The sequence below is a fragment of the Salmo salar genome, chromosome 29 (assembly GCF_965601325.2).
Source record: "Salmo salar chromosome 29, fSalSal1, whole genome shotgun sequence".
NCBI lineage: Eukaryota > Metazoa > Chordata > Actinopteri > Salmoniformes > Salmonidae > Salmo > Salmo salar.
The window spans coordinates 14600236-14622714 of NC_138319.1; the positions used below are offsets into that span (position 1 = coordinate 14600236).

Sequence of the window (22479 nt, forward strand, 5' to 3'; positions counted from 1 at the left end):
AAAATCAATCAATCTTAATCAACAGTATAGTTAGTGCCTTGCTCTAACGTTCTGCTCTGTTCTCTCCCAGCTGGATTCTGATGACGCAGAGCCCATCTTTGATGAGAGAGAGGTCCATGACGAGTACTCAGAGATGCACATGCCTGTGTGACCCACACCATCATATGCCTACCTATTGCTGGATTCATCCCTCAGTGGCCAAACCAACCTGCCAATCAATCTACCAGCCAATGAGAAGCCTGTCCAAGGGAAAACCCTATATACCCAATTGACAGACCTTCAGACCATCATTGAGCTCTGCTGGTCCTGGATTCCATTGGTATAACCACACGTGACCGAAGGACGAAGATGTCGTATGCAGGCTTGGTTCCCTTTCAATCTCATTCACTTGGACAGAGTTCAATTGGATGCCATGAATGATTCAACGTTTTCATGACAACATACAAGTGGTCTCATGATGACACACAGCAGCAAATGGAAACCCATTATAGGGGGCACATCATGTCATCGGAAGGGGTCAGGGGTTAGGGTTCAGAGCACTTTGTGGCGTTAGGGATGAATACCGACTGAAAGGTCCAACCAGTTCAGCATATTTATTTTATTCATCATCATCATGTTATATATTGCGACATATTTTTTTAAATATCAGTGGAGGAGAGGTTCAAATTCAATTGTGTTATATAGATTTCGAATTTCAAGGTTTATTCCAATGAGAGAGATATATATATATATATATATTAGTAAGTTGTTTAATACACAATGATACATTTTTCAACCCTGAAAGGGTGCGCTGATTCACATTGAATGTGTGGATGATTACATATGGGATACATTCCTTGAGTCAATATATTTAAAATGTTGAGCTTTTATTTGATTTTGTTCTCTTTTTATGTTTATCTCTTTTAGCTCACTAAGCGCCTTATGACGAAGACGATAACTATACTGAGGAACGTTGTAGATGTTGCCTTATTTGTTTTAAACAGCTGTAATTTCAACAGACACTCTTAAGCTCTGAGCACTTTTTAAGACACCAAATTTGGAAATTTGTTTTTGTGTAATATTAAATTAGTGTTTTATATTTGACTTTAGGTGTCTTCTTAGTCTATCAAATACTAAGCTGTGTAAAATAAATACATAGATGCCTTACATTTTTATCTCCATACCATTCCATTAGCTAGTACGGAAGGAGTCAGATTTTTATGTTTCCAAACAATTGCAAAGAAGACACAACCTGCTCCAATGTCCGACTGATATCAAGCTAATAAGGTAGTAGAGTCCAGTGGTTTTACCAGTAGTCATTACAACACAGTACTTAACAGGTCAGCAGTCACAGCGGTCTTGTGGAGGCGTGATGAGATGTGGGAATCTGTCTTATGTGATTGTGTGGTTTGTTCTGGACAGAGAAAAGATATGCAAAATGCCTTTTTTTTCTTTTCTTCAGTTCTTATAATCATTTGTTTTCGTCCAGTCATCTGTGCTTATTTGGCCGCTGTGGTGGCTCAAGCTTAGCGGCAGAGGGGAACCAAATGTAACCAAAATACACATGGTTGTACCAAATGCTTTCAAAGTACTGTACTGAACGTAAATGTAACTCTTCCCAAACTTGTTTATGTAAATTGACCGGAACTATTTGTTCCGGTCAATTTGTTCCGGTCAATACTAAATATGTAGTATTTTCACATGTATTTGAAGTACTGAAGTGGGATCCCATCTCTCAAGTGCTACACATTCTTACACATTTCTGAAGTACTGTCTACATGAAATAGTTATACAGGTAAATGCCAAAATAATGGAAACACCTGAGTAAATGAGGGATACAAATGATATTGAAAGCAGGTGCTTCCACATGTTTGGTTCCAGAGTTAATTAAGCCTTTAACAACCCATCATGCTTAGTGTTATGAATAAAAATCCTGGGCAAGCTATTATTTTGGCAACCATGGCTTTGCCCTCATAGGATGACAATGCCCCCATCCACAGTGCACAAGTGGTCACTGATTTGTTTGATGAGCATGAAAACGATGTAAATCTTATGCCATGGCCATCTCAGTCATGCTTATGGGAGATTCTGGAGCAGCGCCTGAGACAGTGTTTTCTACCACCGTCAACAAAATAGTGGAATTTCTCGTGGAAGAATGGTGTCACGTCCCTCCAATAGAGTTCCAGACACTTGTAGAATCTATGCCAAGGTGCATTGAAGCTGTTCTGGCTCGTGGTGACCCAATGCCCTATTAAGACACTTTATGTTGGTGTTTCCTTTGTGTTCACAATGAGGGTGATAATGGAAGATGCCGTATATGTCCTGGGGGGGGACATCTTTGAGTGCTCACTGTCAACCTGTCAGCATAAAGCTTGTCAATTTTGGGGGAAAGGACTTATTTGTTTATTTTTCTGTGTGAGTGGTTTTATTTCTTGCCAGACCTCGGCCATGTAAATAGTTTTGAGTGTGGTCAGAACAATCGAATGTGGTTCAGTCATCTCTGTTTCTTGCCACCTGGTTAATGATGTTTCCGAAGTGGGCAAAGGGGTTCAGCAGGTCAAGACCATTCTCTTGCAACATTCCATTTTATCGTACGTCTAAGTTAATTTGAGTAATTATATTATCAAGTGTCGGATAGAAGCAAATGCATTGTCTAAAATGCATAAATGAAACTGTTGACCAAATTTCTGTTCAGTCTGTGTAGAGTTGACAATCACCTTAGTATTGCCCATGCCACAAGAATGGCTTGAAGCCTTTTTACATATATTTTTGTATAAGAACATATGTACACGCACAGTACCAGTCAAAAGTTTGGACACATCCAGTCATTCAAGGGTTTTTCTTTATTTTTACTATTTTCTACATTGTAGAATAGTAGTGAAGACATCAAAACTATGAAATAACACACATGGAATCATGTAGTAACCAAAAAACTCTTAAACAAATCAAAATATATTTTAGTTTCTTCAAAGTAGCCACCCTTTGCCTTTGACAGCTTTGCACGCTCTTAGGGTTCTCACAACCAGCTTCACCTGGAATTATTTTCCAACAGTCTTGAAGGAGTTCTCACATATGCTGAGCAGTTGTTGGCTGCTTTTCCTTCACTCTGTGCTCCAACTCATCCAAAACCATCTCAATTGGGTTGAGGTCAGGTGATTTGTGGAGGCCAGGTCATCTGATGCAGCACTCCGTCACTCTCCTTCTTGGTCAAATACCCCTTACACAGCCTGGAGGTGGGTTGGGTCATTTGTCCTGTTGAAAAACAAATAATAGTCCCACTAAGCGCAAACCAGATGGGATGGCATATCGCTGCAGAATACTGTGGTAGCCATGCTGGTTATCTGTGCCTTGAATTCTAAATAAATCACAGACAGTGTCACCAGCAAAGCATGATCACACCACCTCCTCCATGCTTCATGGTGGGAACCACACATGCGGAGATCATCCGTTCACCTACTCTGTCTCATAAAGATGCCGCAGTTGGAACCAAAAATTTCACATTTGGACTCATCAGACCGAAGGACAGATTTCCACCGGTCTAATGTCCATTGCTCGTGTTTCTTGGCCCAAGCAAGTGTCTTCTTTTTATTGGTGTCCTTTAGTAGTGGTTTCTTTGCAGCAATTTGACCACGAAGGTCTGATTTACGTAGGCTTCTCTGAACAGTTGATGTTGAGATGTCTGTTACCTGAACTCTGTGAAGCATTTATTTGGGCTTCAATTTCTGAGGCTGGTAACTCTAATGAACGTATCCTCTGCGGCAGAGGTAACTCTGGGTCTTCCATTCCTGTGACGGTCCTCATGAGAGCCAGTTTTGTCATAGCGCTTGATGGTTTTTGCGACCACTTGAAGAAACTTTCAAAGTTCTTAATGTTGTGCATTGACTGACCTTCATGTCTTAAAGTAATGATGGACTGTCATTTCTCTTTGCTTATTTGAGCTGTTCTTGCCATAATATGGACATGGTCTTTGCCCTATTTAGTAAATCTGCTGTATACCACCCCTACTTGTCACAACACAACTGATTGTCTCAAACGCATTAAGAAGGAAATAATTTGTGGAATTTAACTTTTAACAAGGCTCACCTGTTAATTGAAATGCCTTCCAGGTGACTACCTCATGAAGCTAGTTGAGAGAATGCCAAGAGTGTGCAAAGCTGTCATCAAGGCAAAGTGTGGCTACTTTGAAGAATCTCAAATATGAAATATATTTTGATTTGTTTAACACTTTTTTTGATTACAACATGATTCCATGTGTTATTTCACAGTTGTGATGTCTTCACTATTATTCTACAATGTAGTAAAAAATAAAGAAAAACCCTTTGAGTAGGTGTGTCTAAACTGTTGACTGTTACTAATATATATATATGTGTGTGTGTGTGTGTGTGTGTATGTATATGTCTGGAGTTAGACCTGAAATGCGCTCATTGATTGTTAAGACTGTACCCCATGTCTCCGTCTTTTCCTTCTCAATGTTAAGCACTTCTTCCCATGGTCTATGTCATGTATTTGTGCCTGAATAGATCTACAGCTGCACATGGTTTTATACTGCATGTTATTGTGACATGTACATGTGTCACCTGAATATGTCACCAGCATCCTATCTGTTTTAGTTTGTCAATGAAGTTCAATAGTTTTCACTTTTATAATGCCCATGAATCAGGGCCCGTATTCATGAAGAGTTTCAGAGTAGGAGTGATATCTGCCTGGCTACCAAAACTCCTTGCTCCAGCCAAATGCTACGCTAAGCCCACAGACTATAGTTTGTTCTCTGCAATGAGTCTGGATCTGTGTACCTCCCTGACGATTTCTGGAACGCAAACACATTCTAACCGTTCGGATTGGTCCCAGAAACCGATGGGTTGGGCTGGAGCCAAAACATACTTGGGTAAAGCGCCGTTTTGAAAATTCATCATTGGCTTTGATATTCTGATTGGTTAGAGATTATCTAATTGCTGCTGACTTTTTTTGGTTTTGTACAACACCCCTCATTTTGACCTCACCACAAACAACTTCAAAGATGGCAGTCTCAGACTGAAGTATGTAGCGAACCTAAAACAGCGGAATATTTCAGTTTGAGTTGTCAGGCAATGATATAGGCTCAGATTTCCCTTTTAGATCCTAATGAATAGGATTATATGGACAGAGGGGACCTGGTCCTAGCACTCCTAGTCTCATACTCTATTGCAGATGTTTTAAAAGCTGTTGCAGTAATGCATGACCATGGACAAAGTGGTGGGAAGTAAAATATGTTTGTTTTTTTGTGGAAACGGGGATGGATGGAGGGAAGGTATTCTGTACATGATTGGCAGAACCCACCATAAAGTTTTTTTTTTTTTGTAGTTAAATTTCAAAGGAAACACAAAATGTTCTGGGTGTTCGTTGCTTATGTTCAGTGTACATAAATAGTTCAAATATTGATAAGTAAAGTAACTTTTTTATATTTAACTTGACCTGTGCTGTAGTGTTCTTTTTATTGAAGAATTCCACCAACATACAGTGCATTCGGAAAGTATTCGAACCCCTTGACTTTTTCCGCATTTTGTTACATACAGCCTTATTCAAAAATGTATTCAAAAAAAAAATGTAGCCCATAATGACAAAGCAAAAACAGGTTTTTAGACATTTTTGCTAAGAAAAACTTCAGACCCTTTACTCAGTACTTTGTTGAAGGACCTTTGGCTGTGATTACAGGCTCAAGTCTTGGCACACCTGTCTTTGGGGAGTTTCTCTCATTCTTGTCTGCAGATCCTCAAGCTTTGTCAGGTTGGATGGGGAGCGTCGCTGCACAACTATTTTCAGGTCTCTCCAGAGATGTTCGATCGGGTTCAAGTCCGGGCTCTGGCTGGGTCACTCAAGGACATTCAGAGACTTGTCCCGAAGCCACTCCTGTGTTGTCTTGGCTGTGTGCTTAGGGTCGTTGTCCTGTTGGAAGGTAAACCTTTGCCCCAGTCTGAGGTCTTGAGCGCTCTAGAGCAGGTTTTCATCAAGGATCTCTTTACTTTGCTCTGTTCGTCTTTGCCTTGATCCTGACTAGTCTCCCACTCCCTGCCTCTGAAAAACGACCCCACAGCATGATGCTGCTACCACCATGCTTCACCGTAGGGATGGTGCCAGGTTTCCTCCAGATGTGACACTTGGCATTCAGGCCAAAGAGTTCAATCTTGGTTTTATCAGACTAGAGAATCTTGTTGCTTATGGTCTGAGAGTCCTTTAGGGGCCTTTTAGCAAACTCCAAGCAGGCTGTCATGTCCCTTTTACTGATGAGTGGCTTCCATCTGGCCACTCTACCATAAAGGCCTGATTGGTGGAGTGCTGCAGAGATTGTTGTCCTTCTGGAAGATTCTCCCATCTCCACAGAGGAACTCCGGAGCTCTGTGACCATTGGTTTCTTGGTCACCTCCCTGACCAAGGCCCTTCTCCCCCGATTGCTCAGTTTGGCCGGGCGGCCAGCTCTAGGAAGAGTTTTGGTGGTATCAAACTTAATCAATTTAAGGTTGATGGAGGCAACTGTGTTCATGGGGACCTTCAATGCTGCAGACATCTTTTGGTACCCTTCCCCAGATGTGTGCCTCGACATCCTGTCTCAGAGTTCTATGGACAGTTCCTTCGACCTCATTGCTTGGTTTTTGCCCTGACACGCACTGTCAACTGTGGGACCTTATAAAGACAGGTGTTTGCCTTTCCAAATCATGTCCAATCAATTGAATCTAACACAGGTGGATTCCAATCAAGTTGTAGAAACATCTCAAGAATGACGACTTGAAACAGGATGCACTTGAACTCAATTTCGAGTCTCATAGCAAAGGGTCTGAATACTTATGTTATACTTATATTATGGGGTATTGTGTGTAGATTCAAGAGGAAAAAATGTCATTTAATCAATTTTAGAATAAGGCTGTAATGTAACAAAATATGGAAAAAGGGAAGGAGTCTGAATACTTTCAGAATGCACTGTATATTTTTTTACAGTCGACTTATACATTACTAATTCAAAAATGTTTTATAATGTTGAAATATAGAAATTAAAATAGATTTTCATCATGTTGAAACTAACCTCAGTTTTGTAACTAGGTCAAAAACAGAGCATGACCATATCTGCACATTTTCCTTTGTTGCTCATCTCCCGTCCAAAAACAGACAAGAGGCTCCCTCACAGAAAAGCTTGTTTGTCTTTAGTGTTCATCCCAGAAGTCGAGTGGGTGGACCTAATACCGAACAATGACCTCAGTCAGGCTGCTCCACACACAGTAGTAGGAAGATGGCTGCTCTACTGCTGCTGTTGTTTAGTGCTGGAGTCCTGTTGTCTTCTATTGAGGCTCAGGAGGCTTATAGTAAACTCCCTGATAAATACAGGAAAGGAGTGGATCTGGCCCTGCAACAACTCAACTCTCATTCTGGAGTCCAGCACCATTATCTCTTCTTCAAGAGTCTCCTGAAGTCCGACATAGAGGTAAAATCTGGTGCCATGAATCATGCCTTTATTAGGCTCTATTTGGTGCATGACGAAAGTAAAGACAAACAGAACCATGGAAATTTCCGTTACTGGGAGGTTGTTTTTCTGAGGAATGTGGCAGAACCATTTTGTGTAGAACTCTCTGGTAAATGTTTATGGTTTAGTCTACAATGCTTTATACAGTGTTTTTTTTCTTCTTCTAGCCTGGATTTGACGTGAGCTATATTTATCACAATTTCTACCTGAAAGCCACCAAGTGTGAAAAGGGAACAGTTGACGCCAGGAAATGCAAGTTCAGGGACGACCGAGTGAGTACCTGGAACTGTCTGAGAGCAGTTGCTCTGAATCATCAACTCCCTTAGGGCTTTCATACAATCCCATGAGTTATAGTCTACACATCTTAGTCTACGGCATGGAATAAAAATGTATATATGATGCTGTTGTTCGATGTCACATTGTGTGTATTTCTACAGCCGTTGATAGACTGTGCAATCTGCTACAAAACCTTTGCTGGAAAGATTGAGAAGGAGCCCAAGCCGTATGTCCACTGTCTCCACAAACCGGCGCTTACAGAGGTGTGTTGGATCACTAGTTGTCTCTTCCCGTTAAACGGTTTCAATCCCTCACCACACAAATTCTATAACAAAGTATGCTAATGAGAAGCATTTTAGAATTTCCATGAGGAAAATGATAGAATTGTCAATATACTGGTTCCTGTAAGTACACTATCACATGAGAGATGAACCCTTTCTTATTATCTAATTCAGAAACATACAGTAATTTCAGTGATTTGTCCCATCACATCATGGAGTAAACATTTATTTTGAGGGCATTTAATATTGTGAAGGTTATTGAAGAGGAATATAAACATGTTAATTTCCTCTCTTAATGTTGTGAATTTCAGGATATGAAGACAACAAGAGTAGATCACTGTAACACAATGAGTTACCAAAGTGGAGACACAACTATCCTGGCTTCAAAGGGTTCCAAGTGAAATTCTTGGCAATGGGAGCAATGTCGTTTTGTGGCCATGATAAAATGTTTGTATTGCACAATAGGCCTACATCTGAATTTAGACTGTAAAGGCACCCTCATTTCATCTGTATTTGTTATTCTGTGTTCACCTTCATCAAGTACAGTATCTAACAACTTTAAACACAAAACTTATACACACTAAGACTTGTGTTTTTTAAAGATGCCTATATCCGTCTGCTAATACAGGACTAGTGCACTAATTTTGTTTTTTTTTAACTAAATGTATTTGAGAGTTTAACAGCATTTGTAACTTGAGTCTGATAATTATCTGTACAAAACAGTTAATCTGATAATACTTGTGGAATATACAAATATTGCTTGATATTTGTTTTCCTGTTTCTTGAACTATACTGCTAAAAACAATAAAGGGAACACTTAAACAACACAATGTAACTCCAAGTCAATCACACTTCTGTGAAATCAAACTGTCCACTTAGGAAGTAACACTGATTGACAATACATTTCACATGCTGTTGTGCAAATGGAATAGACAACAGGTGGAAATTATAGGCAATTAGCAAGACATCCCCCAATAAAGGAGTGGTTCTGCAGGTGGGGACCACAGACCACTTCTCAGTTCCTATGCTTCCTGGCTGATGTTTTGGTCACTTTGGAATGCTGGCGGTGCTTTCACTCTAGTGGTAGCATGAGACGGAGTCCACAACCCACACAAGTGGCTCAGGTAGTGCAGCTCATCCAGGATGGCACATCAATGCGAGCTGTGGCAAGAAGGTTTGCTGTGTCTGTCAGCGTAGTGTCCAGAGCATGGAGGCGCTACCAGGAGACAGGCCAGTACATCAGGAAACGTGGAGGAGGCCGTAGGAGGGCAACAACCCAGCAGCAGGACCGCTACCTCCGCCTTTGTGCAAGGAGGAGCAGGAGAAGCACTGCCAGAGCCCTGCAAAATGACCTCCAGCAGGCCACAAATGTGTATGTGTCTGCTCAAACGGTCAGAAACAGACTCCATGAAGGTGGTATGAGGGCCCGACGTCCACAGGTGGCTGTTGTGCTTACAGCCCAACACCGTGCAGGACGTTTGGCATTTGCCAGAGAACAACAAGATTGGCAAATTCGCCACTGGCGCCCTGTGCTCTTCACATTTGAAAGCAGGTTCACACTGAGCACATGTGAAAGACCTGACAGTCTGGAGACGCCGTGGAGAACATTCTGCTGCCTGCAACATCCTCCAGCATGACCGGTTTGGCGGTGGGTCAGTCATGGTGTGGGGTGGCATTTCTTTGGGGGGCCGCACAGCCCTCCATGTGCTCGCCAGAGGTAGCCTGACTGCCATTAGGTACCGAGATGAGATCCTCAGACCCCTTGTGAGACCATATGCTGGTGCGGTTGGCCCTGGGTTCCTCCTATTGCAAGACAATGCTAGACCTCATGTGGCTGGAGTGTGTCAGCAGTTCCTGCAAGAGGAAGGCATTGATGCTATGGACTGGCCTGCCCGTTCCCCACACCTGAATCCAATTGAGCACATCTGGGACATCATGTCTCGCTCCATCCACCAACGCCACGTTGCACCACAGACTGTCCAGGAGTTGGCGGATGCTTTAGTCCAGGTCTGGGAAGAGATCCCTCAGGAGACCATCCGCCACCTCATCAGGAGCATGCCCAGGCATTGTAGTGAGGTCATACAGGCACGTGGAGGCCACACACACTACTGAGCCTCATTTTGACTTGTTTTAAGGACATTACATCAAAGTTGGATCAGCCTGTAGTGTGGTTTTCCACTTTAATTTTGAGTGTGACTCCAAATCCAGACCTCCATGGGTTGATAAATTGGCTTTCCATTGATTTATTTTTGTGTGATTTTGTTGTCAGCACATTCAACTATGTAAAGATAAAAGTATTTAATAAGATTAAGGGCACTGCGTTCATCCACCTCTGGCCTGCTCGCCTCCCTACCTCTGAGGAAGCACAGTTCCCGCTCAGCCCAGTCAAAACTGTTCGCTGCTCTGGCACCCCAATGGTGGAACAAGCTCCCTCACGACGCCAGGACAGCGGAGTCAATCACCACCTTCCGGAGACACCTGAAACCCCACCTCTTTAAGGAATACCTAGGATAGGATAAAGTAATCCTTCTAACCCCCCCCCCCCTTAAAAGATTTAGATGCACTATTGTAAAGTGGTTGTTCCACTGGATATCATAAGGTGAATCCACCAATTTGTAAGTCGCTCTGGATAAGAGCGTCTGCTAAATGACTTAAATGTAAATTATTTCATTCATTCAGATCAACGGTGGTGTTATTTTAGTGTTCCCTTTATTTTTTTGAGCAGTGTACTTTGCAAATGCAACTTATTTCTCTGTGGGGACTGAAATGGTCTATTTGTTCCTTTTACATTTTAGTAGATTCTCTTATCCAGAGCAACTTACAGTGGTATGCAGTGGTGGAAAAAATACCCAATTGTCATACTTGAGTAAAAGTAAAGATACCTTCATAGAAAGTCACCCAGTACAATCCTACTTGAGTAAACATCTAAAAGTATTAGGTTTTAAATATACTTAATTATCTAAAATATGTGTCAAAAGTAAAAATTTAAAGATTTTAAAATTCCTTATATTAATTAAGCAAACTAGGCAGCACCATTTTCTTGTTTTTTAATGTATGGATAGCCAGGGGCACACTCCAACACTGACATCATTTACAAATGAAGCATGTGTTTAGTGAGTCCGCCAGATCAGAGGCAGTAGGGATGACAAGGGATGTTATCTTGATAAGTGTGTGAATTAGACCATTTTCCTGTCCAGCTAAGCATTCTAAATGTAACGAGTACTTTTGGGTGTCAGGGGAAAAGTACATAAAAAATACATAATTTTCTTTAGGAATGTAGTGAAGTTAAAGTAAAAGTTGTCAAAAATATAAATAGTAAAGTGAAGTACAGACACCTGAAAAAAACTGCTTAAGTAGTACTTTCAAGTATTTGTACTTAAGTACTTTATACCACTGAGTGAGTGCATACATTTTTGTTCTGGTCCCCTGTGGGAATCGAACCCACAACTACTAGTGTTGCAAGTGCCATGCTCTACCAACTGAGCGACGTCATCACAAACCATTTAATGTCTCAATGTACTAAATGAATGTACTGTGCATTGTTTTTCTTCATGGTGATAAAGTCTACAGGTACCAAACCTAGATGTATAATACAGTAATCTACATTTACATTGTGGTTTGTAAGGATGGTAAATTAATACTTCACAATAAGTGGTTGTTTTCCATTATATTTTATCAAGAAAAATATTTAATTTGATGTGGATGTTTTGTGTCTATGCCCATAACTTTGTTCTTTCTAGATTTCATTGGAATGACAGTCGCAGAGAAAGGGACAGGACAACAACTCTTACAAATCCAACTATTGAATCCTGCAAGATACTGTTCTTAAATATACAACTATCCTTTTTTTTTGCCAAAGCAGAGATGAAAAAAGAAAAGTATTGCCTGCTCTACAGACGTCTATATCGGTCCGCTAATACTAGTAAAGGCCCAGTGCACTACTTTTGTTGAAAATATTATTTTATTCCTATTTTTTACATTCAGATTTTTCAGGGGATGCTGCAGCACCCTCAACCCCCTTACCTACCGCGGCTATGTTCACGGATGCTACCTATCCTCTTAAATATCCCAGGAGTTGAGCTGGATGCATCCCTTCTGTGTATTCGTTGTGAAAATGCTGAAAGTTGAGTGTGGTACACTTAATTTCAATAAAGTTTTATTCAGAAAAGATTCATTGGTGTTTCTCCCTTCCAAATAGCACATAGGTGGACGTGATAGGGGACGTTCGTGTAGATGTTGCCGCATCTCCCATTCCTCGATAGGAACGTCAAGAAAAACAAGCAATGTACAGCTCAGTTGGCTGATAGAATGTTTAACGCTTCGATCAGACCGACAGTGTCATTGCATCAATGCTATGTAATAAATGCTGCAGTCTAATTTTTTTCATTTTGTAATCCACAATATTGGATATGTGTGCATCAAAAGTTCAACATTCGCCTTTTGCTACTATTTCTGTGAAGTCTATGCATATAATTTGTTGCATATGTTGGATCCAAGGTATGCACCGCACAGAACATAGAACACGCTGTAACTACCGCTGCAACGCAATGCTGCAAGGCAAATGCAGCGTTCCATGGAAATGAATGTAAAGCCGGTGTCTGTGTGATCTAGGCATAGGGCTCTATTCGTCCCTATCATGCCAATTACGTGTTACAGCATGTTGTAATTTTAAGAATGTTCCGGCATTAGCTGAGACTGCGTTCAAGCTAAACGCTGCATATGTCGGCTCAATCGGAAATTACCAGTGGTGTTAAGTACTTATGTAAAAATACTTTAAAGTACTACCATATATTTATATGTACACATTCTTATTACATCCCTTTACGTTTGGGTGAATAAGGTAGTTGTTGTGGAATTGTTAGATTACTCGCATTAACATCTACTAACAATGTGTATGTGACCAATACGATTTGATTTGATTACCTAAGTAGATGTTGACAACTTTTTTGACAACTTTTCTTTTAATTCACTACATTCCTGAAGAAAATCATGTACTTTTTACTCCATACAGTTTCCCTGACACCCAAAAGTACTCGTTACATTTTGAATGCTTAGCAGGACAAGAAAATGGTCCAATTCACACATTTATCAAGAGAACATCCCTACTTTCTGGCGGATTCACTAAACACAAATGCTTCGTTTGTAAATTATGTCAGTGTTGGAGCGTGCCCCTAGCTATCAGTAATAAAATAAACAAGAAGATGTTGCCATCTGGCTTTCTTAATATAAGGAATTTGAAATGATTCATACTTTTACTTATGTACATTTTAGCAATTACATTTACTTTTGATACTTAAGTATATTTAAAACCAAATACTTTTAGACTTTTACTCAAGTAGTATTTTACTGGGTGACCTTCACTTTTACTTGAGTCATTTTCTATTAAGGGATCTTTACTGTTACTCAAGTATGACAATTGGATACTTTTTCCACCACTGGAAATTACCTTTACATTTCTAGCTTGCACTTCCACTTTCGCGATACAGATTGAATAGAGCCCTAGGCTTGTCCTAGTCATTCCCAGCTTCTGAGTAATAGTTTTGTTTCTCGTAAATGTTTACCCTAGTGGGAGAAGTGTTCACTGTGCACAGAGTTGCCTTAGTCAGACTGCTCCACACACACTAGGAGGAAGATGGCTGCTCTACTGCTGCTGTTGTTTAGTGCTGGAGTCCTGCTGCCTTCTATTGAGGCTCAGGAGGCTTATAGTAAACTCCCTGATAAATACAGGAAAGGAGTGGATCTGGCCCTGCAACAACTCAACTCTCATTCTGGAGTCCAGCACCATTTTCTCTTCTTCAAGAGTCTCCTGAAGTCCGACATAGAGGTAAAAAACAATGTTGGTTGTTGTTACCACTAAATTGATAGATACAAATATGCACTGAACATGAAGGGCTAAAACTGAGGAGGACCTTTTGAGGTTGAGATCCATACTAAAGTGTTACCATGTTACTAACGGTGGATAATGCAACTTCAACACCATTTTTCTTTCAGTCTGGGTTTAATGTACAATACATCTACCACAATTTCTACTTGAAAGCCACCACATGTGCCAGGGGAACCGTTAATCCAAGCCATCAGCGATGCCAATTCAGGAATGACCGAGTGAGTAATATCAAATCAAAGTTTATTTGTCACGTGTGCCGAATACAACAGGTGTAGACCTTACAGTGAAATGCTTACTTACAGGCTCTAACCAATAGTGCAAAAAAGGTATTAGGTGAACAATAGGTAAGTAAAGAAATAAAACAACAGTAAAAAGTCAGGCTATATACAGTAGCAGGGCTATAAAAGTAGCGAGGTTACATACAGACCGGTTAGTCAGGCTGATTGAGTTAGTATGTACATGTAGATATGGTTAAAGTGACTATGCATATATGATGAACAGAGAGTAGCAGTAGCGTAAAAGAGGGGTTGGCGGGTGGTGGGTGGGACACAATGCACATAGCCCGGTTAGCCAATGTGCGGGAGCACTGGTTGGTCGGCCCAATTGAGATAGTATGTACATGAATGTATAGTTAAAGTGACGATGCATATATGATAAACAGAGAGTAGCAGTAGCGTAAAAGAGGGGTTGGGGGGGGGGGGGGGGGCACACAATGCAAATAGTCCAGGTAGCCATTTGATTACCTGTTCAGGAGTCTTATGGCTTGGGGGTAAAAACTGTTGAGAAGCCTTTTTGTCCTAGACTTGGCACTCCGGTATACTTGTACTTGCCTCTACAGGTTCTATAGTTTTTTCTCAAATCATTTCAAGAACATAAATTAGTATTTAAATCATGAGACACTTCTCAATCAATTCAACAAATGTATTTTTAAGTTGCTGGAGATAAAGTTTATGACTGCTGACATATCATTACAGGTTATAGATGTAGCACCATGATAAATCCATATTTATTTGTGTGTATTGTAACAGCCACTGATGGACTGTGGAATTTGTTACAAAACATTTGCCGGAGAGATTGAGAAAGACCCCAAGCCGTATGTCCACTGTCTCCACAAACCGAAACTAACAAAGGTATTTATTGAAACTTGACATATATTGTGAAATATCCATTTTTAAATGAAAAGTGTTAGAAATGATGACACAGCATGAATCCATTTCCTTTTGTTTCAGGCTATGTCGACAACAAGACAAGAGCACTGTCGCAAGATGAGCTACACCAGTGGAGCCCCTACTCTCCTATCCAGCACCAAGAATGAAACTGATGAGTGAAATACCATAGAATAGATGGTTCATAAGACAGAATTGAGAATGTACTGCATTTACAACACACTGGTGTAATTTTTAGTTTGTGCCAAGATCACTATTGTTTAAAGGGCAATTCCACCACTTTTCAACCTCATATTCATTATCTCCAGCACCATACCAGTGTCTAAAAAAAGATCTAGTGAAAAAGTGCAATTTGATGATGTCATCAAAAGTAAAAACATTTTAAAAACAGTGACTTTCCAACACTGAGATTCATGGACACGCAGGAGCAGGAAAATGCCCTTTCCCTGGCTAGAAACTCGTTGCCGGTTTTGAAAATCACAGTTTTTACATTTAATCCTACTCACTGACGTCATCAAGTGTATATATTGTATTTTTTTTTTCAGCTTTCTTAGCTTTTTAACCACAAAATGTAGAAACGTGCCCTTTTCATACACTGATTTTGTGCTGGAGATAATGAATATGAGGTTGAAAAGTGGTGGAATTGCCCTTTAACTACATTTTATAACATTTGATAACAATAATAATTTATTGAATGTGCACGTACATGTCTGTATATAGTGTACTATTTAGTATCTCAGCTACACTGAAATCATTTTAAAAAACGACACAAAAATTACAAAACTACACAAAAATGACTGAAATCTGTATTACTGAAATCTGTTTACTCTAAGTGGTGAGCCATTGCCATATTGATTTCATGCTTCCCTTTTCCAAATCCAACAAACAACTTCATGACTAGGCAGACTACGAATCAACCATTTGACTCTGTTGTGTTGTGAGACATTGTTTTCTAGATAATAAAATTCATAGAAGATTTAGAAAATGGTATTGTATCACTGCTATTCATTTGGGAAAGACAATTCTAGTGCTGGTAAGTTACATAACTGCTTAGGGGGAGTAACATTGCATGAGTTGTGTAATGAAGTCCACATGGTCAGAGACCTGCCCTCTCCAGGGGTGGTTTCAGATGGGTGACAGGGGTGGCAACACTACCCCCCCTCCGAAATATAATTAGCCACCCTTTGTAGCCCCTCTATATTCATTGGGTCAGAGCTCTTGATTGAAAAGCCTGTATCTCAGTTGAGTTGAAGAAAGCAGTGCAGAAGAGGTGGAAGCTGGCTAGTTCTACTTCATACCTTTCAGACCGTCAGTACGGTTGGAAGTATGGATTATATCCCTCGCCCTCCGCACAGGTTCGAGTAATAATAACAAAAAATAATAACAACAAATCCCTCCGTGCAAAATTCACCCTCCAAGGCTGTGTGACAGCTCTCCCCTACCTATCCCTTTAATCTGAGGTGTCGACTTTAACATTCATTTGAAGACTGTCATTTATCTAATTAACTAACTATGTTTTATTGTTACCTGTAACGATGTGCACTGAGAGTCGGGAAGCAAGTACAGGGAGTGAATATTCAATAAATAAACGGAACATAATAAGAAACACTAACAGCACACAGACATGAAACAAAAACAATAACGCCTGGGGAAGGAACCAAAGGGAGTGACATAAATAGGGCAGGTAATCAAGGAGGTGATGGAGTCCAGGTGAGTGTCAATAAGCGCTGGTGCGTGTGACGATGGTGGCAGGTGTGCGTAATAATCAGCAGTCTGGTGACCTAGAGGCCAGAGAGGGAGTATATGTGACATTACCCGATTCAATTAATTATGTAACAATTAACTCATTAGGATCTGGGGCACCACGAGAGCGGTTCTTTAAAAAGTTACCATCTCCCGAATGAAACTCTGAAAGGTCTTTACCTATCACATCTATAAACAGTAAACTTATTAACCCTAACCTCGTATCATATCATCATTCTGAACAGTCGTAACCTCCTTGCATCTACAAAAACTCGAGCCTTACTTAAGATTCAGTAATACACAAATTGGTGTAATTATTTATTTACTAGCTAATTAAATGGGAACACAGGATAAAATTTGCAGGTCCTCACCAGACATCACCGGCAACAACGTCGCCTATGGGCACAAACCTACCGTCGCTGGACCAGACAGGACTGGCAAAAAGTGCTCTTCACTGACGAGTCGCGGTTTTGTCTCACCATGGGTGATGGTCAGATTTGCGTTTATTGTCCAAGGAATGAGCGTTACACCAGGGCCTGTACTCTAGAGCGGAGATCGATTTGGAGGTGGAGGGTCCGTCATGGTCTGGGGCGGTGTGTCACAGCATAATCGGACTGAGCTTGTCATTTTAGGCAATCTCAACGCTGTGCGTTACAGGGAAGACATCCTCCTCCCTCATGTGGTACCCTTCCTGCAGGCTCATCCTGACATGACCCTCCAGCATGACAATGCCACCAGCCATACTGCTTGTTCTGTGCGTGATTTCCTGCAAGACAGGATTGTCAGTGTTCTGCCATGACCAGTGAAGAGCCCGGATCTCAATCCCATTGAGCACGTCTGGGACCTGTTGGATCGGAGGGTGAGGGCTAGGGCCATTCCCAACAGAAATGTCCGGGAACTTGCAGGTGCCTTGGTGGAAGAGTGGGATAACATCTCACAGCAAGAACTGGCAAATCTGGGGCAGTCCATGAGGAGATGCACTGCAGTACTTAATGCAGCTGGTGGCCACACCAGATACTGACTTACTTTTGATTTTGACCCCCCCCCCCCCTCCCCCCTCCTTTGTTCAGGGACACATTATTCCATTTATGTTAGCCACATGTCTGTGGAACTTGTTCAGTTTATGTCTCAGTTGTTGAATCTTGTTATGTTCATACAAATATTTATACATGTTAAGTTTGCTGAAAATAAACGCAGTTGACAGTGAGAGGATATTTCTTTTTTTGCTGAGTTTATTTATCCACTTGTCCTTCAGACAAGGGGGTGACTGAAAATGTTGTTGTGTTTGATGCAAGAAACCACTTTACACAATAAAATGCATTATACTTTCCATGACATTATTAAATAGAATCAGATAAATGATGCTACACTCTGCCTATTGGATACTTAGCTTATTCAAGTCTGTCTCAAAATACAACACTGCCCCTTTAAGACAAAAAAAGCTCTTTACTAACTTTTCAAAGAAAATTTACACATTTTGTACTCTTGTAGGAAGCAATCACTCCCCAATTGCTGACTACAAATTATCTATAACTGGGCAAAGGATACGGAAAAATAGCAAAGAATATGGAAAAAATGTGCACGCTGGCTACATGCAGCTCTCCTTTGATCTCAAAACAAGCGTAACTTGGTTTTGCCGCACTGGTCTGTACAGTAGGACTGAGTCGTACATGTCAATGCAATAGAATCCTACTCCGATGTGTTCTGCCTACAACAAAATCTCTTGCATAGTTAGTTTTGCATACTAAGTCTTGCATAGTTCGTTTTGTTTAGGTATGTTGCATTGAACGTGGCTAATATTGCGTTGATTCGACCACAACTCCCACATTAAATGGAACCATTGATAGTGTTAACTAAGGGGGAAAACTCTAGTTGAGTTGAGTTCCTTCTGCATGTGCTGATATTTCTTCTGCACGGCAGTCCAGGGGGAGCTACATGCAGCTGAGAGGGAACATTGATCACAACGCTCTCTATAGCGCTACTAAAGGAAAGTGTTTGTTTCGAACGTGAGTGACTCCAATTGTTGGCCTGTACATGCTCTAATTCACAGGAGGCTGCTGAGGGGAGGACGGCTCATAATAATGTCTGGAAAATAATGAATGGAATGGCATTAATTTAATACCATTCCACGCATTCCGCTCCCACCATTACCACGAACCCATCCTCCCCAATTAAGGTGCCATCAACATTATATGCTCTAACTGTATGTTTTGTGTCCCCCACAATTGCAAACATGAGTTCCAAATATCTCTAACGGTCGCCCCAGCCTGAGTTGTTTTATGCATGTGATGTCAGAATGCACTCACTGTTCCAAAATGTAATTGTTGCGCAACAGGACTGCTAATTATCTATAGGCTGTTTCAACTTGTCAATTTCAAATTATTTTCTAATATTTTCCTCATTAATTCACATAGAAGTAAATAAAACTTGTTAGAAAATCATTTGAAATTGACAAGTTGAAACATAGTCTATAGATAATTAGCAGGCAGCTCGTGTTAACTGTCCTGTTGCGTAACAATCAGATTTTGGAACAGTGAGTGCATTCTGACATTACCGGCATAAAACAACTCAGGCTGGGGCGACCCTTAGAGATATTTGGAACTCAGTTTTGTAATCTAACAAAAAAATGTAAATGAGTTGTTTATACAAAACTTTACTGCATATGGTCATCCCCAAAATGTGGCCTTTGAAATGTTTATGTTGGTGCTTTTCTATTTATACATTACTGTGCTATATGTTTGTGCTTTTCTAATTTTCTGTGTTCATGCACGTGACTGATCGAACGAACCCTCAAAATCAGTATCTGCAATTTGGCAGTACGCCCAGACCCTTGCTTTGAGAACAATATCTCAGTTTCAAGGTCTCAGCTTAGAGAGAAGAAGCCTTGTGAATGAAGCAAACGTTAATGATTAATTCATTATGAATAAGCTAAATCATGCAAATTAGAGAACTAACGGTACTGCCCCATGAGAGCTCCTGACAGACGTTCACCATGGTGCATCACGTTTGACTCATTTAAGATTGACTACAATTTAGCGTCACAAACCCGATTACTGATTCTGCCTGCAGAGCTTTCCAGTGGGGGTCTGCGAGGAAAACCGGTGGCGCATTTTATGAAGCGTGAGAGAAATTCCCATCTGACCAAAAGATGACCAGACCCGCCCAGACCAGACCCGCCCAGACCAGACCCTTACTGAGAGCTGCCCAGTAGGAGACACATCATCCGCGAACAATTGAGGGACAGCAACTGATTTCAGTATGTCAATTTCAATGAATCTGTATAAAAATAACAAAAATGATTAAAAATAAAATCAAGGCGAGTAACGCATAAATAGGTACCCATAGTCTTATAGAGAGAAGGCTATTCACTAGTTTTATGAGAAGACTAGAGCGAGGGTGTAACAGTGCCATGGAAAGCCCCACTGACAGCTGTCTGTAGGCATTCATAAGAAACATCTACGTGGACTGCAGTCACTACAAATAACACAAGGTATTTTTGAGTACTGGGTGTTATTTAAATGTATAGCAGTATACATAGCAAGTAACGACAAGAGAATCATTGAAGATGCACATGGGTAATAAGGGAGATTACCGGGTGTATTTGGTAATAGTACTAAATAAATGTGGATGTGAACATTGTGTGATTGTGAGATATGACATATTAAGATGTGTGAGAGAGAAATTACGTATTTACCTACTTTGTTTGATGTTAATAGTTAACAATTAAATGCTTAACATTGGTAAAGAGATTTTCATAACTTGCAATATTGTGCTTCTGAGAAAGGATGGTTCCCCCCTCTCTGCTCCCAGCAGCTAGTTTAGATGTATCGTCAAGGACATGGGGCGACTCAGAGATAACTTGCAGCTTGGGATAGAGATCAACTTGAGGAACAAAATGGACCTGTATTGTTACAAAATCATCTTCTGTCTCTGAGTAACTTGGTCACACAGTTCTTCAGTCCATCCTGTTGTTCTTTTATCTTTCAAGGGCATGGCTGTGGAGATATGAGGTGAACAGAGGCTGACTTGAGTATTTTTAAGAATTCTATCAGCAGAAAGAGGTAGTGTTATCACTTGTTTGTGCGCTGTGACCTCACAAAATAAAGCCACCAGAAGAAAACAAGGTAGCTTATGATGCCCTGATTTGCCGGGGAGGGGTGGAACCAGCCATGATTAAGCATTTTGAGGTCCACTATATAAAACCTCAGCATTTTCTGTATCATTGAGCTCTCAATGAATCACCTACGGGTGGTTCGTTGACCAGCTTCATTATTGCAATAATTAACCGATATCAAATAAAGATTGATTGTTTGAAGAAATGACAAAGTCTCTCTCACTTGATTAGAATTTCCACTACAGATGATTGAAAGTATTATTATTAAGATTGATATTTTGATATTAAACTGATTTAAATTTGGATAACAACATTGAAATATGGATAAAAAGTTGAAATTTGATAATAAGATTGAAATGTAGCTATAAATGACTGAGTGAATGAGCGCTGTCAGGTGACTAGCTCACGTGTGAAAGAGGTGAATGAATGCCCCAACCTGTTCTGTGAGCTGAGTTTTTCCGATCTGTAACGTTATCTAGGGTTCTGTCCACCACCGCCATTGGATATACAGGTAGAGGATAACATGTTTCAGAAATCTCATACGTAACATATCTCAGAGGATAATATGTTTCGTTAGTAACGAGGATAACATGAGAATATGTCTCATTAGAGATAACATGATAACGTGTCTCATTAGTAATGAGGATAACATGTCTCTGAGGTTAACATGACTTTAGATTACATGAGGATAACATGACTCATCAGTGGTTTGATGTATAACATTATTATGTATGTGGAGATAAGAAAGAGGAGAGTATTATTCCTGAATATGCTGTAAAATAGAAAACTAGAGTGAGTATTCATACCCCTGTATGAATAGAACACTGTTGTTGAGGAGGAATTTGTGATGTAAGATCTGATGAAGTAACAGTAGAAAAAATAATAATATAGAACTTGCACTCCCACATATAGATGTACATAAGTGGTGTAAGTGGTGTATTCTGAGAAATGTTCAGAGTGGTCCCTTTATGGATCATTTGAGGTATGATAATGTTAATACTTTCTGAAGGCACTGTATTTTACTTGTGACTGTTCCATTCTCACCCACAACATAAGGTGTTGAAATGGTATGTAGCATTTCATGCCAGGCTAGCGACAGCCTGCACCTTGACATTTATCCTCACATTTGCATACACACCCTTAAAGGGTAGGAGGCATGAGTTTGTACTCACCAATGTAACAACACAGTGTGGTTAAAGACTTAGTTGTAGTCACAATCTGGTTACCTATTCATGGGTTGCACCTCCGTCACTCAGCATATGGTTGCCATTGTTGTCAATGTTCTACGAATGCCACAGCATATTGATGTCTGACTGAAGGTTAATACCAAGTCTTTCTGAATGGGGGCAAATTAATGTTTCGTAATTTTACAGTATAGGAATATACGATGACATTGCTAAAGTAGACAAATAATTAGTCAAAAACAACTTTGCCATCATAATGATGTTGTCAAGTTGACTTTAGAGAAATGGAAATGTTACCATGAGCTAGCAAAGTTTGTCAGAAATATCTAGCAGTGCTAACGTTAGCTAGCTAAAATGTAGGTG

General features: G+C 40.4%; 3 protein-coding genes across 9 annotated transcripts in view; all 3 read left to right on the plus strand.

Moving 5' to 3' along the window:
* LOC106590174 (anion exchange protein 2) overlaps positions 1-5429 on the plus strand; it is an 83251-nt gene extending 77822 nt beyond the window's left edge. For all 7 annotated transcript variants that reach the window (XM_014180865.3, XM_014180866.3, XM_045710525.2 and 4 more), the window contains one exon: positions 71-5429. In XM_014180865.3, coding sequence (XP_014036340.3) covers positions 71-151 — 81 coding nt within the window. In that variant the 3' untranslated portion in view covers positions 152-5429. The remainder of the gene's footprint in view (positions 1-70) is intronic.
* A 1715-nt stretch (positions 5430-7144) lies between these two features.
* On the plus strand, positions 7145-8855 carry LOC106590176 (uncharacterized). Its single transcript, XM_014180872.3, has 4 exons — positions 7145-7429; positions 7636-7740; positions 7906-8007; positions 8337-8855. The coding sequence occupies exons 1-4, from the start codon at positions 7238-7240 to the stop codon at positions 8424-8426; spliced, it is 489 nt and encodes a 162-aa protein (XP_014036347.1). The 5' UTR covers positions 7145-7237; the 3' UTR covers positions 8427-8855.
* Positions 8856-13580: 4725 nt separating this feature from the next.
* LOC100194683 (uncharacterized) lies at positions 13581-16063 on the plus strand. The gene is made up of 4 exons (XM_014180873.3): positions 13581-13849; positions 14017-14127; positions 14938-15039; positions 15139-16063. Exons 1-4 carry the CDS (start codon positions 13658-13660, stop codon positions 15235-15237), a joined length of 504 nt encoding a protein of 167 aa, XP_014036348.1. The 5' UTR covers positions 13581-13657; the 3' UTR covers positions 15238-16063.
* The last annotated feature ends 6416 nt before the right edge of the window (positions 16064-22479 follow it).

Coding starts and splice junctions, on each gene's coding strand:
- LOC106590176 (XM_014180872.3), top strand. CDS start 7,238: ATGGCTGCTCTACTGCTGCTGTTGTTTAGTGCTGGAGTCCTGTTGTCT. Junction 7,430..7,635: donor TCCTGAAGTCCGACATAGAG/GTAAAATCTGGT, acceptor TTCTTCTTCTAG/CCTGGATTTGACGTGAGCTA. Junction 7,741..7,905: donor GCAAGTTCAGGGACGACCGA/GTGAGTACCTGG, acceptor GTATTTCTACAG/CCGTTGATAGACTGTGCAAT.
- LOC100194683 (XM_014180873.3), top strand. CDS start 13,658: ATGGCTGCTCTACTGCTGCTGTTGTTTAGTGCTGGAGTCCTGCTGCCT. Junction 13,850..14,016: donor TCCTGAAGTCCGACATAGAG/GTAAAAAACAAT, acceptor TTTTTCTTTCAG/TCTGGGTTTAATGTACAATA. Junction 14,128..14,937: donor GCCAATTCAGGAATGACCGA/GTGAGTAATATC, acceptor GTATTGTAACAG/CCACTGATGGACTGTGGAAT.